At 48.0% G+C, this 14,863-nt stretch overlaps 1 protein-coding gene across 1 annotated transcript in view; it reads right to left on the reverse strand.

Annotated features, from left to right (window-relative positions):
- The window catches only part of GALNT12 (polypeptide N-acetylgalactosaminyltransferase 12), a 37,601-nt gene extending 23,062 nt beyond the window's left edge, over nt 1–14,539 (reverse strand). Inside the window, exons 1-2 of the mRNA XM_049784146.1 lie at nt 14,154–14,539; nt 1,593–1,762 (exon numbers count right to left, since the gene is read on the reverse strand). Of these exons, the coding sequence (XP_049640103.1) occupies nt 1,593–1,762; nt 14,154–14,539 (556 nt within the window). The remainder of the gene's footprint in view (nt 1–1,592; nt 1,763–14,153) is intronic.
- Between the last annotated feature and the right edge of the window lie 324 nt (nt 14,540–14,863).

A 14,863-nucleotide genomic window follows, 5' to 3' on the forward strand; every position in this document is an offset into this window, starting at 1 on the left:
GTATGTACCACAGTGAGCCAATCACAACAAGCAAAGGTTCAAAGGTTCTACTGTCATAGACTTCCTCTCTGACTCTGGCCAATCTGAGCAGGCTTTTGACAGTGTAGATTCGGGTCCAGAACACTGTCTAATTTGCATGCATCAAAAGTCTGCTTGGATTGGCTCAGGGAGGCGGTCCGAGCAGCCTTGCAGTGATTGGTCCCTTATCATAGGCACCTTTTCTGGCAATTCCCTTGTGGCGTCAGTTAATCTCCCCCACTACAGGCACCAAACAATACCCCATCCTCGGACCCTAGCACTGAACCACCAACGCGGTTAGCTGGGTTTTGCCAGAAGTGGCCCCCAGATCTCCTGAGTACTGTTTGGGAGCCCCCAAGAAAGAGATTTGGAAACTCTGTGGCCTGATTTTTTTCTTTTGTTGTTTCGTTTAGCGGCATATTTAAACATTTTTCGGGATATACTCGGCGTATAAGACGATCCCCGATTTTTGGTTGACTTTTTTTCTTTCAAAAGTCGTCTTATACGCCGGAAAATATGGTAGTATAGAAGTTAAGATGCTTGTCTGGACACAGGTAGCCCAGGTTCCACCCCTGGCTTACATATGATCCCCTGAGCATTGTCAGAAGTGATCCCTGAGAGTAGAGCCAGGAGTAAGCTCTGAGCAATACCAGGTGTGCACCTCCAAAAACAAACAACCCTAAAAACAACAACAATAACAAAACCCCCACTAAAATCTACACTCACTGAAGAAGAGCTTTGGATGTCCTGGCTGGCTAGGTCTCAGTCTCCAGGTCAGGTCCTATTCTCCTCTGCACTCCCAAGCTTTAGTCCCTCCCTTTCCTATGAGGACCCCCTTTCAAGGCATTTCAAATCCAACCAGTCCAAAGCCAAATGTTCCCTTCTTCTCCAGGCCCATCTTTGCTGCTCTACTGGCTTCTCCTGCCCCAGGAAGGCACCCAGGCTTACCCAGAGAAGTATCAGCTCAACTTGGGGACCCTCTCCTATGCCCATTCTCCATCCCTCACTCCTCCAGGTTCCCAGATCTCTCTGGGCCACCTCATCCAGTTCCCCTGGTCACCATCTATTGCATACAAGACCAAAGGGATTCCTAAGGGTACCTGCTCTCCTGTGTGGATCAGGTGACTCCCCTGCCCTCTCATTTGATGGCAAAGCACCACTTCCTCAGGATAGCATCTGATACCTATGTCTTCTCCTCTTCCCCTTCCAGCTCTCCTCTCCAGAGACCCACTAGCAGCTGGCCCTAATCTCTTTCCCAATCCTTGCCTCCCACCTCAGTGCCCACTTCTCAGCACTGCTTTATCTCCATAGTCATCTGTAGACCAAGTTTACTTCCCTCCTGAGCTCTAGGGCCAAGTGTGTGTCCCCCAACCCAATCTCTTCTGCTGACCTCTTATCTCTGCCATCACACCAGACCCTCTGCCAGGTTCTGGGCTTCTGGAGGGAAGGGCTAAAACACAAGTGGATGCAGGAAGCCTGTCTCTACTGGGCAGATCCACATCTTCTCTCACTCCAAGAACTGCCTCCTAGAGAGAGACTTTGTGGGAATATATGGGGAGGGGGTCTAGAGTCACCTCTATCGCTGTAGTCATCCACCAGGATGACCTCTTCCAACAAGATGTCTGGGGATGTCTCGAGGACACTATAAACAGTCCGAAGGAGGGTTGACCAGGCTTCATTATAAAACGCGATGATCACTGATGTCGTAGGCAGGGCTTCGTAATTGTATTTTTGCTCTCTACACCTGTAAACACAACACGGCTTCAAGAACAGAAAAACTACTGACCCCAGAGTGTTGCAGGCCTGGCATGTAACTGGATCTATGTAGGGGACATTCATCATGGGGCCTGCTATAAAATCTGGCAGTATCTTCAAGAGGTCCCCTGACATAGTGTCACCTAGAAGATTCAGTAGCTCCTATGGTGAAAAGGAGAGATGGTGAGGGTCACCCATTCAGTTCTCAAGGGGTCCCAGGACCCTCCTGGTGACATAACCACCAGGGCGAGATGGTTCAATGATGAACACTGGTTCAGACCCAACAATATAGGGTTGCTTGGACCACCATGTCACAGGGGCCTCCAGAGCTACATCTGAGAGTGCCCAGAGAGCCAAGCAGTGTCCAGGATGGGGCTCGGGCCTTTGTACATACACCCCCAATCCTAAGATCTTACCCTAGAGTCATGTATTTAAGCTGAAAAACAATTTTCAGAGTTGAGCCACACACAAATGAGGCAGATTCCAAAGGCAGGAAGATAATCCCATTGTTCTGCCACCAGCATTTGTGTCTGCTCCATGAAACTCCCTGCCTGGCTTCCTTCAGTGCCATCTCTCCTTCAAGATCAACCTGAGAAAAGCCCTGAGATCATCTACCTGGGCAACCACTCCTTCTTGGTATAACTCTTTTCTGCATACCATGACTCATGCGCCCTTCAGCCCCACTCCATCCCCACACACTGTATTTCACCCCAGAATCATGTCTGCTCACAGCAGATGCAGGATTGGGGCACAGAAACACTCTAGGTACTGATCTGCAGCAGCCTTGTGCAACAGACACAAATGAGCCCCCTTTGTTGAGAATGAGCCCTGAAAATAGGGATGGGAATAGCCTGTTTTCTGTGAATCTGCCCGAATAGTTCCCTGACCCACAGAATTCTCTTCCCATATAAATTGACAGCTGAATAACCAGTCTCAAGTCCCAGGAATTGAGCCTTGCCTAGAAATCACCCATAAATAGACAGCAGCAAGACAGAAGAGCCCAAAAGGGTACCAGGGAGACCTATGTTTGAATGCATGCAGGACTAACCCACCGAGAAGAGACTGGAAGTAGATGAGGGAAAACATCCAAAGACTACCTGCAGCAGAAGGCCTGGCAGGTGAAAAATAAGTCATGGAGATAGCACCATTACCTGTTGATTGCTCATGCCAGGCACCCTCCCAACAGGCCCCAAATCAAACCAAAACCCAGTGTTTTCTCATGGCATACAGTATTCCAGATAGTCAAAGTAACTCTCTCTTCCATAGGCCTTACATTCAAGGGGCCAGTGATCTACAAAAAGACATCATCAATTCAGAAAGTGATCATGCCAAAAAGAAAATGAGGATGATAAGGGAAGAAGGGTGGGGAAAGGAGATTAATCACAGGCTGGAAGTCAGGGAAAGTGGGCTAGAGCGATAATATAAAGGGTATTATCAGGTAAGGCATTTGCATTGCACATGGCCAACCTGGGTTCAGTCCCTGGCATTCTATATGGTCCCCCACGCACTGCTAGGAGTAATTCCTGAGTGTCCAGCCAGGAATAATCTTTAAACATTACAGAAGTACCCCTTCCCCCCCCAAAAATTAAAAAAAATAAAATCAAGACTAGAGCAATAGCACAGTGGCAAGGCATTTGCCTTGCAAGCTGCTGACCCAGGTTCAATTCCTGGCATCGTATATGGTCCCCTGAGCCTCCCAGGAGTGATTTCTGAGCGCAGAGCCAGGAGTAAACCCTGAGCACAGCCAAGTGTGGCCTAAAACAAACAAAAAAAAATCAGTGTTATATAAATTTCCTGGATTTGATAACTATGTCATAATATTACAAAAGAATACTTTTGTTTGTAAAAGAAAAAAATAGTTGGAACTGAAGCAGGTAGGGCATTTGCCTTGCACGTGGCCAACCCAGGTTCAATCTCCAGCATCCCATATGGTCCTCCAAGCCTGCCAGTAGTGATTTCTGAGTGCCATCATGTTTGGTCCCCCCCCCAAAAAAAAGAGGTATTTTTGAAACAATAACAGATAAAGAAGGATTATCTTTAATATTCCTTTTGCCACTCTGTCTTAAAGGTATAGGTATATGATATTACAGCAGCCACAGAGAAAGAAAAATTTAAGTAGATGTGTAAATATAAACATGTTAATCTCAACATGTGAATCCATGGGAATAACATATAGATGCTTTGGGGTCAGAGAGATAGTACAGCAAGTAAGGTACTTGCCTTTTATAGCCAATCTGGATTTGATCCTTGGATCCTGTAAGGTTCCCCAAGCATCACCAGGAGTAATTCCTGAGAGCAGAGGATGAAAGGATGGAAGGATGGATGGATGGAAGGCTGGATGGATGGAAGGCTGGATGGATGGATGGATGGATGGATGGATGGATGGAAGGATGGAAGGATGGAAGGATGGAAGGATGGAAGGATGGAAGGAAGGATGGATGGATGGATGGATGGATGGATGGATGGATGGATGATGGATGGATGGTTGGATGGATGGATGGATGGATGGATGGATGGAAGTAAGGATGGATGGATGGATGGAAGGATGGATGGATGGATGGATGGATGGATGATGGATGGATGGATGGATAGATGGATGGAAGGACGGAAGGGTGAATGGATGGAAGGATGGATGGATGGAAGGATGGAAGGATGGATGGATGGAAGGATGGAAGGATGGATGGATGGATGGATGGGTGAGTAGATGGATGGTTGAATAGTAGATTCTAGATACTAGATTAAATAGATCATCACTATAATATTCTTGCGAGTTTCCACCATGTTTACATTTTCTGAATTTAAAGGTTTAATATGAAAGAAAGGGAGAGAATATAATGCTGTATATAGCAATTCCAAACATTAAGCTGATCTGATCTCTAATTCTCTCAGCCTAGTGACCTGACAATGGCCCCTCCATACTTTGTTCTTCCACTTTCACCCAAGTAGCTGCCCTCCTCCAAAAACATGTCACAGCAAATGGAAAACATCTACATATTACGCACAAAATAATAACATGCGTCTTGATTAAATAAGCCCTTTAGTCCTAGCCAGACATTACAGAAAAGCTAGGTAGTGCTGACTTGAAGAAACGGAATGGATTCATGCTTGCACTACACGGAAAAGAATGTTTTTGAGGAACGTAAGAAGAGACAACAACAAAAAAAAAGGCTGGAGCAATACACAGCAGTAAGGCATTTGACTTGCACACAGCCACCCTGGGACAGACCCAGGTTTGATCCCCAGCATCCCATATGGTTCCCCAAGACTGCCAGAAGTAATTTCTGAGTGCAGAGCCAGAAGTAAACCCAGAGCACCACCGGATGAGGCCCCAAAACCAAAAATAAACAAACAAGTAAAAAAGTTAAAAAATAAAATGCAGTTTTAGAGGATTCTAGGAGAAATGAGTAAAAAGAAAATGAAATGAGGTTCTCAAAATAAAGTGTGTTCTTCTTTTTGTTTGTTTATTTTTGGGGGGGGGGCATACCCAATACTACTCAGGGCTTCCTCCTGCCCATGCCCTCAGGTATCACTCCTGGTGTACTTGGGGGACCATATGGAATGCCAGATATTGAACCTGAATTGGCCATGTGAAAGACAAATGCCCTACCTCACAGTATTATCTCTCTGGTTCCTAAAGTTCACTCATCTTATAAAACTGTCCTTTAGTCTGAAATCATATCCTTACAGTTTTGATTTTTTTTTTCAAAAGTTTTTTTAGGGGCCAGAGGGATAGCACAGCAGGTGGGGCATTTGGCTTGCACACAGCCAACCTGGGTTCGATATCCAGCATCCCATATAGTCCCCTAGACCTACCAAGAGTGATTTCAAACCACAGAGCCAGGAGTAAGCTAGTCAAGTGTGGCCATAAAAAAGGGGGGGGGCGATTTTTGAGTGCAGAGCCAGGAGTAACCCCCTGAGCATCACCGGAAATGGCTCAAAAACCAAAAATAAATACATACATACATACATACATACATACATAAATAAATAAATAAAAGTTTCATGTAACCAGAGTTGGGACTATATGGTCAGCCCCTTCTTCATTGTTTTTCTTTGCCTTTTTACTCCAAAACCCTAAGGGACTTCTTTGAGAACATCCAGGGAGGCCTGATTTCCATCTCCTTAAATCACAATTCTGTATACTGACTTGGCAACAATCTAAACAGAGCTCTAAGGTGTACTTTTTCTTTTTGCTCTTTTTTTTTTTTTTTTTTTTTTTTTTTTGGTTTTTTTTTTGGGGCCACACCCGGTAACGCTCAGGGGTTACTCCTGGCTATGCGCTCAGAAGTTGCTCCTGGCTTGGGGGACCATATGGGACACCGGGGGATCGAACCGCGGTCCGTCCAAGGCTAGCGCAAGCAAGGCAGGCGCACCTTACCTTTAGCGCCACCGCCCGGCCCCTTCTTTTTGCTCTTATACCTTTTGAAGTTTCTTTATTTTTCCTTAAGAAGTAATCAGAGCGGGCCGGCAAGGTGGCACTAGAGGTAAGGTGTCTGCCTTGCAAGCGCTAGCCAAGGAAGGACCATGGTTCGATCCCCTGGTGTCCCATATGGTCCCCCAAGCCAGGGGCAATTTCTGAGCGCTCAGCCAGGAGTAACCCCTGAGCATCAAACGGTGTGGCCCAAAAAACCAAAACAAAAAAAAAATTAATTAGAGATATACTGAAAGTGCTTGCTATAAAAAATTTTCCTTTATTACAAGATTTACAACAGCAAAAAGTTGTTATCAATATCCATCCCCAGTAGAAAGAAGGCAACAGAGGCTTTTTAACCACCCATTCACAAGGCCACATGAAGAAATGGTGCCATGTCTTCCAAAGTCCACACAGAGAAATCAGAGCGGGGTCCAAAATTAGTTCAAGATTTGATTGCTGGCACTGTTTATACTCCTCCTGAGTACTGTCAGAAGTAACCCCCAGTACAGAGCCAGAAGTAAGCCCTGAGCCACTTGTGGCCCTAAAACTAAAGATAATAAGGAATAATAATAATTGAGGGGCCGGAGTTAGTGCAGTATTAAGGTCCATGCTTAGTACGTGCCAGCCCACGTTCAATTCTTGGCACCATATGTACTCTTAAAAACAACAGGGGAGGGCCCGGAGAGATAGCACATTGGCGTTTGCCTCGCAAGCAGCCGATCCTGGACCAAAGGTGGTTGGTTCGAATCCCGGTGTCCCATATGGTCCCCCGTGCCTGCCAGGAGCTATTTCTGAGCAGACAGCCAGGAGTAACCCCTGAGCAACGCCGGGTGTGGCCAAAAAAAAACAGGGGGGGAGGGGCCGGAGAGATAGCATGGAGGTAAGGCATTTGACGTGCATGCAGAAGGCCATTGGTTCAAATCCCGGCATCCCATATGTCCCCTGAGCCTGCCAGGAGCAATTTCTGAGCATAGAGCCAGGAGTAACCCCTGAGCACTGCCAGGTGTGACTCAAAAACAAAAAACAAACAAACAAAAAAATAACAGGGGAGACACCTCACACCAATGGGGTATCTGAGAGCATCACATAATCCTGGGATTCTTGCTTTGAATTCCTGGCCTGGTTGTTAGAAAATCAGCAGAGTACCACTGGGCCACCTGAACACCACTTGAGAACCGCCCCTCATTACTGGAAAAAAAAAAAAAAGCAATAATAAAAGAGGATAATTGTGATGCAGCCTCACAGAGAATGGGGCCCAAACTAGGAACAGCAAGAGGCCCATTCTAGAATCAATTCTAGGGCGTGGGTGCAGCTCACCCAACCACAATAAACAAGGGACAAAACCATGCCAACAATGTGAACATCGGTCAGTTCTGAGCAGTGGGATTATGGTTGGCTCTGCCTTCTTCAAGTTTTCAGAATTCTCAAATGGTTTACAGCAAACATGTACCACTTTTCTAATTGCAAAGAAAAAATACCTTTTGGGACTTGATTTTTTTCTTTGAGGGGAGGGGAACACCTGGCCTTATTTCTGGTTCTGTACTCAGAAATCACTTTTGGCAAGCTCGGAGGACCACTGGAGTGCTGGGAACTGAACCCAGGTCAGCTGCATGCAAGGCAAGTACCCAACCCACTGTATTATTGTTCCAGCCCCAATCACTTTTTTTTTTTTTTTTTTGGTTTTTGGGCCACACCCAGCGTTGCTCAGGGGTTACTCCTGGCTGTCTGCTCAGAAATAGCTCCTGGCAGGCACGGGGGACCATATGGGACACCGGGATTCGAACCAACCACCTTTGGTCCTGGATCGGCCCCCAATCACTTATTAAAAGCTGGACCTTATTTCTTTAGCAGACCATTGCCAATGACTTCACTGAACAGTAATTCTTTGTTCTGCCCTTTCGTTTTTCTCTCTTGGCCTGCAAGTTTCTGTTTGTTTCTTTTTTTAATTTTTGGGGCACACCCGGTAACTCAGGGGTTACTCCTGACTTTGCACTCAGAAATTGCTCCTGGTTTAGGGGATCATATGGGATGCCAGGGGATCGAACATCGGTCCATCCTGGGTCAGCCGCGTATCAGGTAAAGGCTCTATCACTACACCATTGCTCTGGCCCCTATTTGTTTCTTTTAAAAATCTGTTAAAGGCCTCCTACATGAAGGCAATTATATATAAAAATGTCTCCAATTTGCCTCCAAGAAAAACACCTTCCACTTGTTCTGACTGATAATAATAATCCGTGTGCCCTTTCCAGTAGATGAGGACAGCTAGATTTCATGTCACGGTTCGACTTCTGCCTTAGGAACAACAGAAAGTTCAGAACCAATTACATAGCTAAAGCATAAGAGCAAGCCACATTTTCTTTTCCTTCTTTTAAATTTTTTTTGGTTTAGTTTTTCTTTGGGGGGCACTCTATGCTTAGGGATCAATACTGGTAGAACTCAGGGGACAACACAAGGTGCTGGGATCAAACAAGGGATAGCTGCATACGATTTGTTTTTGTACCACATTCAGCAGTGGTAAGGACTATTCCTGAAACTATGCTCAGAAGTGCCATATGGATATGAACCATGGTGCCAATCAGTTGGCCACAGGCAAGGTCAGGCCTTACCTCATATACTATCTCTCAGTCCCAAGCTATGCTTTTTTTGGTTTTGCTTTGTTTTGTTTTTTGTTTTTTTTTGGGGGGGGGTTTGGGCCACACCTGTTTAATGCTCAGGGGTTACTCCTGGCTATGCGCTCAGAAATTGCCCCTGGTTTGGGGGGACCATATGGGACGCTGGGAGATTGAACCGTGGTCCATCCTATGCTAGCGCTTGCAAGGCAGACACCTTACCTCTAGCACCACCTTCCTGGCCCCATGTTATGCTTTAACTTGCTGATGCTTCTTGAGGCCAGGAGTCAACCAAAATTCTGGTCTGTGTTCTCAGCAACTATCAAGTATTTACAGAAGTGACACCACTGATAGCTGTTTGCTGAGCATTTAACCAACACTAATCCACTGAGTCTTTCTAAAAGTCTTTGTAGGGCAGGAGAGATAGCATGGAGGTAGGGTGTTTGCCTTGCATGCAGAAGGACAGTGGTTCGAATCCCAGCATCCCATAGGGTCCCCCAAGCCTGCCAGGAGTGATTTCTGAGCATAGAGCCAGGAGTAACCCCCTGAGCACTGCTGGGTGTGACCCAAAAAACATAAAAACAACAAGAACAAAAAAGATTTACCAGTACTGGAATGATCCAGAGCCAAACTGTTCCTAGCTGTTCATAACTCCGTGTCTGTGGGATACAGTATGTTCATATACATGGTTCAAAGGCCAGTGTAAGTAGGAGGAGGAGGTGTGTAAAAAGCTAGTTCAAAATGGTCTAGTAAAGGGCACGCTTTGCAAGAGGAAACCTGCGTTTCATCTTTCTGTGGTTCTCTGAGCATTGCCAAGCATAGCTCAAAAACTTACATATGCACACACACACACACACACACACACACAGTATGTGGGCCTACATATATATAGATGTGTGTTTGAGTATGTTCTCACCCATGGGCTCATATGGTAGAATTTCTTTTTCGGGGTGTCAGTCCTGGTGGTGCTCAGGGGTTAGTCCTGGCTCCATGCTCAGAAGTCGCTTCTGGCAGATACCTAGGTTCAATTCCCAGCACTACATGTGTGGACCCCAAACAACAACAAAAACATCCACAACGAAATGGGTTTTTTGTTTTGTTTTTATTTTATTTTATTTTAGGGCCACACTCTGCGAAGCTCAGAGGTTACTTCTGACTCTGCACTCAGGAATTACTCCTGACAGGCTCAGGGGATCATATGGGATGCCGGGAATCGAACCACCATCAGTCCTGGGTCGGCCGCATGCAAGGCAAACGCCCTATCACTGTGCTATCTCTTCAGCCCCATATGGTAGAACTTTTAAAAAATTTATTTCCCTATCTGGGAATATCCCTAAAGATCCATAGTAAACAGTAGGGGAAATAGCTCAACAGGCTAAAGCATATGCTTTGCATACAGATATCAAGATTCAATTCCCAGCACCACAAGTATGGATCCCAAACAACAACAAAAAACATCCACAACAAAATGTTTTTTCTTTTTTTGTTTGTTTTATTTTTCTTTGTTTTAGGCCACATCCAGCAAAGCTCAGAGGTTACTTCTGACTCTACACTCAAGAATTACTCCTGGGAGACTATATAGGATGTCGGGATCAAGCCCAAGTCTACCACATATGAGATCATTGCCCTAGTTGCCATACCATCTCTCCAGTCCTCAGCACAGCAAAATGTTAAAGATGGTTCTTCCTGGGGGTAGAATGGTAGGCTAGAAGTGTTAGCTTTTTTTTGTTCTTGTTTCTCTAAATGTTTAATATGAGCATGCACACACTGCTTTTATATCTAAAACAAAGAAAGAATATTCTCCATGCCAAGGAGGAAAAGATGAGGTGATGAGCACCGTTAGGAGTAAGCCTTGAGTACATCAGGTGTGACTCCTGAGCACATAGGAATAAACCCTGAGCATAGTTAAGTGTGCTCCCCTCCCCCCACATACACACATACAAAATAAAAAAAACCCACATTCAGGGTTCTAAGCCAACCTGGGGTGAGGGGCATGGCTTTTCTTCTCACCATATTCCTTTCCACCATATTTTTCATCTCTGACCCACCAACTCCTTGTCCACTTCCAAGGCACACACCTGTCCCAGCCCACACCCCACAAGTGAACTCATAATCTGCTGTTCCAGTTTTTCAGGCTCCATCTCAAGAATAGTAGCAACAGGGGCCAGCGAGGTGGCGCTAAAGGTAAGGTGTCTGCTTTGCAAGCGCTAGCCAAGGATCAGGACCGAGGTTCGATCCCCCGGTGTCCCAAAAGGTCCCCACAAGCCAGGGGCGATTTCTGAGCGCTTAGCCAGGAGTAACCCCTGAGCATTAAACGGGTGTGGCCCGAAAAACCAAAAAAAAAAAAAAAAGAATAGTAGCAACTATGATCAAAATGAATCTCCATGAAAGGTCCAACTCACAAGGAGGCTGAATCAGGAGACCTGGCCTGGTGAAGCCCAGCTCTGATGGGGCTCATCTCCGCTGGACAAGCGCAAGCCAAGAGGCCCTGCTGAAGCATTAAAGGCTGCAGACACATTCCTTATCCTGCTGGGTCCGGATTAACTTTCCCCAGTAAATACAACAGCAGGATCTACCCACAATTCCTGATAGGACCCATGGCAGCACATCACCATGGAGACGAGATACCATAAGGCCCATAGGTCATCAAATGCCTTTCAGAGAGTCACAACTGGAACCATTCAGGAAGTTGGGACCCGGAAAAGAAAAACTTTATAAATGATCTTTGGCTCACATTTAAAAAGCAGCCTCCAAAGGATATCACTGGATATATAAAGGAGGAAAAAAAGGAAAACTAATAAGCTCTGGCAAAACTCAGCGCACACCCATATGTTGGGTGCTTTATTCGTTCCTAAAATGTATTCTTTTCCACTTGCTCCTTATTTTGCGAACAAGGGAAACTGAGGCTCAAAGAGGCTAAACAGTAGACTCATGAACACAGAGGGAACAATGAGCCAGGATCTGCTCTCCTCCAGGATGGGATTGAGCCCTGGGTCTGACTTTCAAGCTTCCCTTGGCCCTTGCTGCAGAGACCAACGAGGTAGTTTCAGAAAAATAAACAAGCCTTTTTGGTGACTTGGCTGGTAAGGGCTCTGCTACTAGGCCCAGCCAATAAAATTCTACTCCCAAAAATGGACAAGGGAGCATCTCACACAAATGAATGGAGGCTCAGGGCTAGACTGACATACAGCATGCAGGGTGCTTGCCTTGTACACAGCCCACCCGGGTTCAATCCCAGCTCCACATATGATCCCTGGAGCCTGCCAGGAGTAATTCCTGAGTGCAAAGCCAGCATTAAGCCCTGAGTACAACCAGTTATAGCTCAAAAACATAAACAAGAAACAAATGGAAGCTCTCTTGGCATAAAGAAATTCCCCTAAATAGGGAGGCCATCCTCAAATAAGCATTCTCTCTCTCTCTCTCTCTCTCTCTCTCTCTCTCTCTCTCTCTCTCTCTCTCTCTCTCTCTCTCTCTCTCTCTCTCTCTCTCTCTCTCTCTCTCTCCACCCCCCACCCTTTCTCATCAGCACCAGTCCTTAAATCTGCACAGTAACACAGAGGCTGCGAGGGCAGAGTCCCCCAAAGCTACTATCCCCATGTTCCTGCTGTTGGTCTGTGCTTGGTAGTCTTTTAATACCATTGTAAAGCAGGAATGATCCAGAACTTTTCCTCAAAGTCTATAAAAAGGGACTCCAGGGATTGGAGAGATACTACAGAGCCTGTCTCTAAACCCAGATCGACAAACACAGCCAGGGGTCAAGAGTGATCTGTGAACACGGAACCAGGAATGAACCTGGATGGGTAGAAAGGTAGTGGCTCACACCCCAAACTAACAAAGGAACAAGGGGGTATGTGTGTGTGGATGGGTAGAAAGTGGCTCAAACCCCAAACTAACAAAGGAACAATGGTGTGTGTGTGTGTGTGTGTGTGTGTGTGTGTGTGTATGTGTGATGGGTAGAAAGTTCAAACCCCAAACTAACAAAGGAACAAGGGTGTGTGTGTGTGTGTGTGTGTGTGTGTGTGTGTGTGTGTATGTGTGATGGGTAGAAAGTTCAAACCCCAAACTAACAAAGGAACAAGGGTGTGTGTGTGTGTGTGTGTGTGTGTGTGTGTGTGTGTGTGTGTGTGTGTCTGGAAGACCCCTGGGAAAGATCTGGGCCCCAGTTGGGAGTCAACGCCACCTGCTCCCTCCAGCCTTTCTTATTCCTTCCAGAGAGAAGTCAGTTACCAGAGGCCCAGGGACTTTCCTTGCCCATGCCCCCTCTTTTCTTGGACACTGGCAATACACACAGAAATGAACTTAGCGTCGTCCTCATGTCTCAAAGCGTACTCCTTAGTTCCAGACAGTCAAGCTAAGGAGAGTAAGGAGAGGCATCCTTGGCTTCGTAGTCTGAATTGGGACTCGGAAAGTGGGGGGGTTTTCCTGCCTTAATTAAATCTGAATAAGCTCAACTCACTTCCAGAATTAATGCAACCTCCCAATTTTTGCCAGGGGGTGGTAGGGGGGTGTGCCCAAGAGACCACCGAGTAAGTAACAAACAGGTTCATTTTGGAGCTTTTCCTGTATTGATTCTGAACTTTCCTCCCCAACCCACCCACTCACAGTTGAACTCTTGGGATTGGAGATGGGGGGGGCGGATGTTCACACACACACACACACACACAACACACACACACACGAACTTTTCTCCCAACCCACCCACTCACAGCTGAACCCTTGGAATTGGAGATGAGGGGGGCCAGACGTTCACACACACAAAGACACACACATAGGCAGACACACACACATAGGCAGAACACACAGTCAGACACACACACAGACACACACACACACACACACCGAACTTTCCTCCCAACCCACCCATTCACAGCTGAACATTGGAATTGGAGATGAGGGGGGCCGGACGTTCACACACACAGACACACACATAGGCAGACACACACACATAGGCAGACACACACACACACACACACACACCGAACTTTCCTCCCAACCCACCCACTCACAGCTGAACCCTTGGAGTTGGAGATGAGGGAGCTGGACGTTCACACACACAGACAGACACACACACAGACAGACACACACACAGACACACACAGAGACAGACACACACACACAGACACACACAGAGACAGACACACACACAGACACACACCGCAGCTCGACTCACAGCGGGACGTTCACACAAACAGTCAGACACACACACACACACACACACACACACGCAACACCCGCAGCTCGACTCACAGTGGGACGTTCACACAGACAGACAGACAGACAGACAGTCACACACACACACACACACACACACACACACACACGCACGCACACGCACACGCACCCGCAGCTGGACTCACAACGGGTTCCAGCGCTCGGGCAGGCGGCGGTGCAGCGAGATGCGGTCGCTGAGGTAGATGTTGATCTGGTGGCGCCGCACGCTCTCCTCCTGCAGCCGCAGCTCGTCGCCCGCCAGCCGCAGCCGCACCGCCTCGCCCCGGGAGCCCAGCGCGCGCTCGGGCTGCGGCGGCCGCGCCAGGGCCGGGGCGGGGGCCGGGGCTCTGCCCGGGGCGGCGGGGCGCCGAGGGCTCGGGGCTGCGGGCTCGGCCGCCCCGGGGCCGCGCCGCGTCCGCACGAGCGAGGCGAGCCCGGCCAGCGCCAGCAGCGCCAGCAGCAGCGGCCACAGCGCGCCCCGGCCGCGCCGCAGCCCCCGCGGGCAGCGCCGCCACGCCGTGCGCCCCGACATGCGCCCGCCCGCCAGCTGCGGCCAGCGGTCGGCGAGGCGCCGCGCGACCCGGATCCCGGAACCGCACGCCGCGCCGCGCCCCGCCCCGGCCCGGCCCACCTGCGCGGGGGCCGCCGACGACTCGAACTCCCTCCCCGCCGCCGCGCCTCTGGACCCTGAACCCCAGAGACTCCGGGACTTTCGCAAGAAGGCTCAGGAAACACTTGCTGTGCTCACCCTGTTGGGTGCTAGGAATTTGGGGGGCTGGGAGCTTTGGGGGCACACCCGGTGAGGCTATGCGCTCAGAAATCGCCCCTGGCTTCGGGGGACCCTCTGGGACGCCCG

This window comes from Suncus etruscus, chromosome 1 (genome assembly GCF_024139225.1).
Source record: "Suncus etruscus isolate mSunEtr1 chromosome 1, mSunEtr1.pri.cur, whole genome shotgun sequence".
Lineage (NCBI taxonomy): Eukaryota > Metazoa > Chordata > Mammalia > Eulipotyphla > Soricidae > Suncus > Suncus etruscus.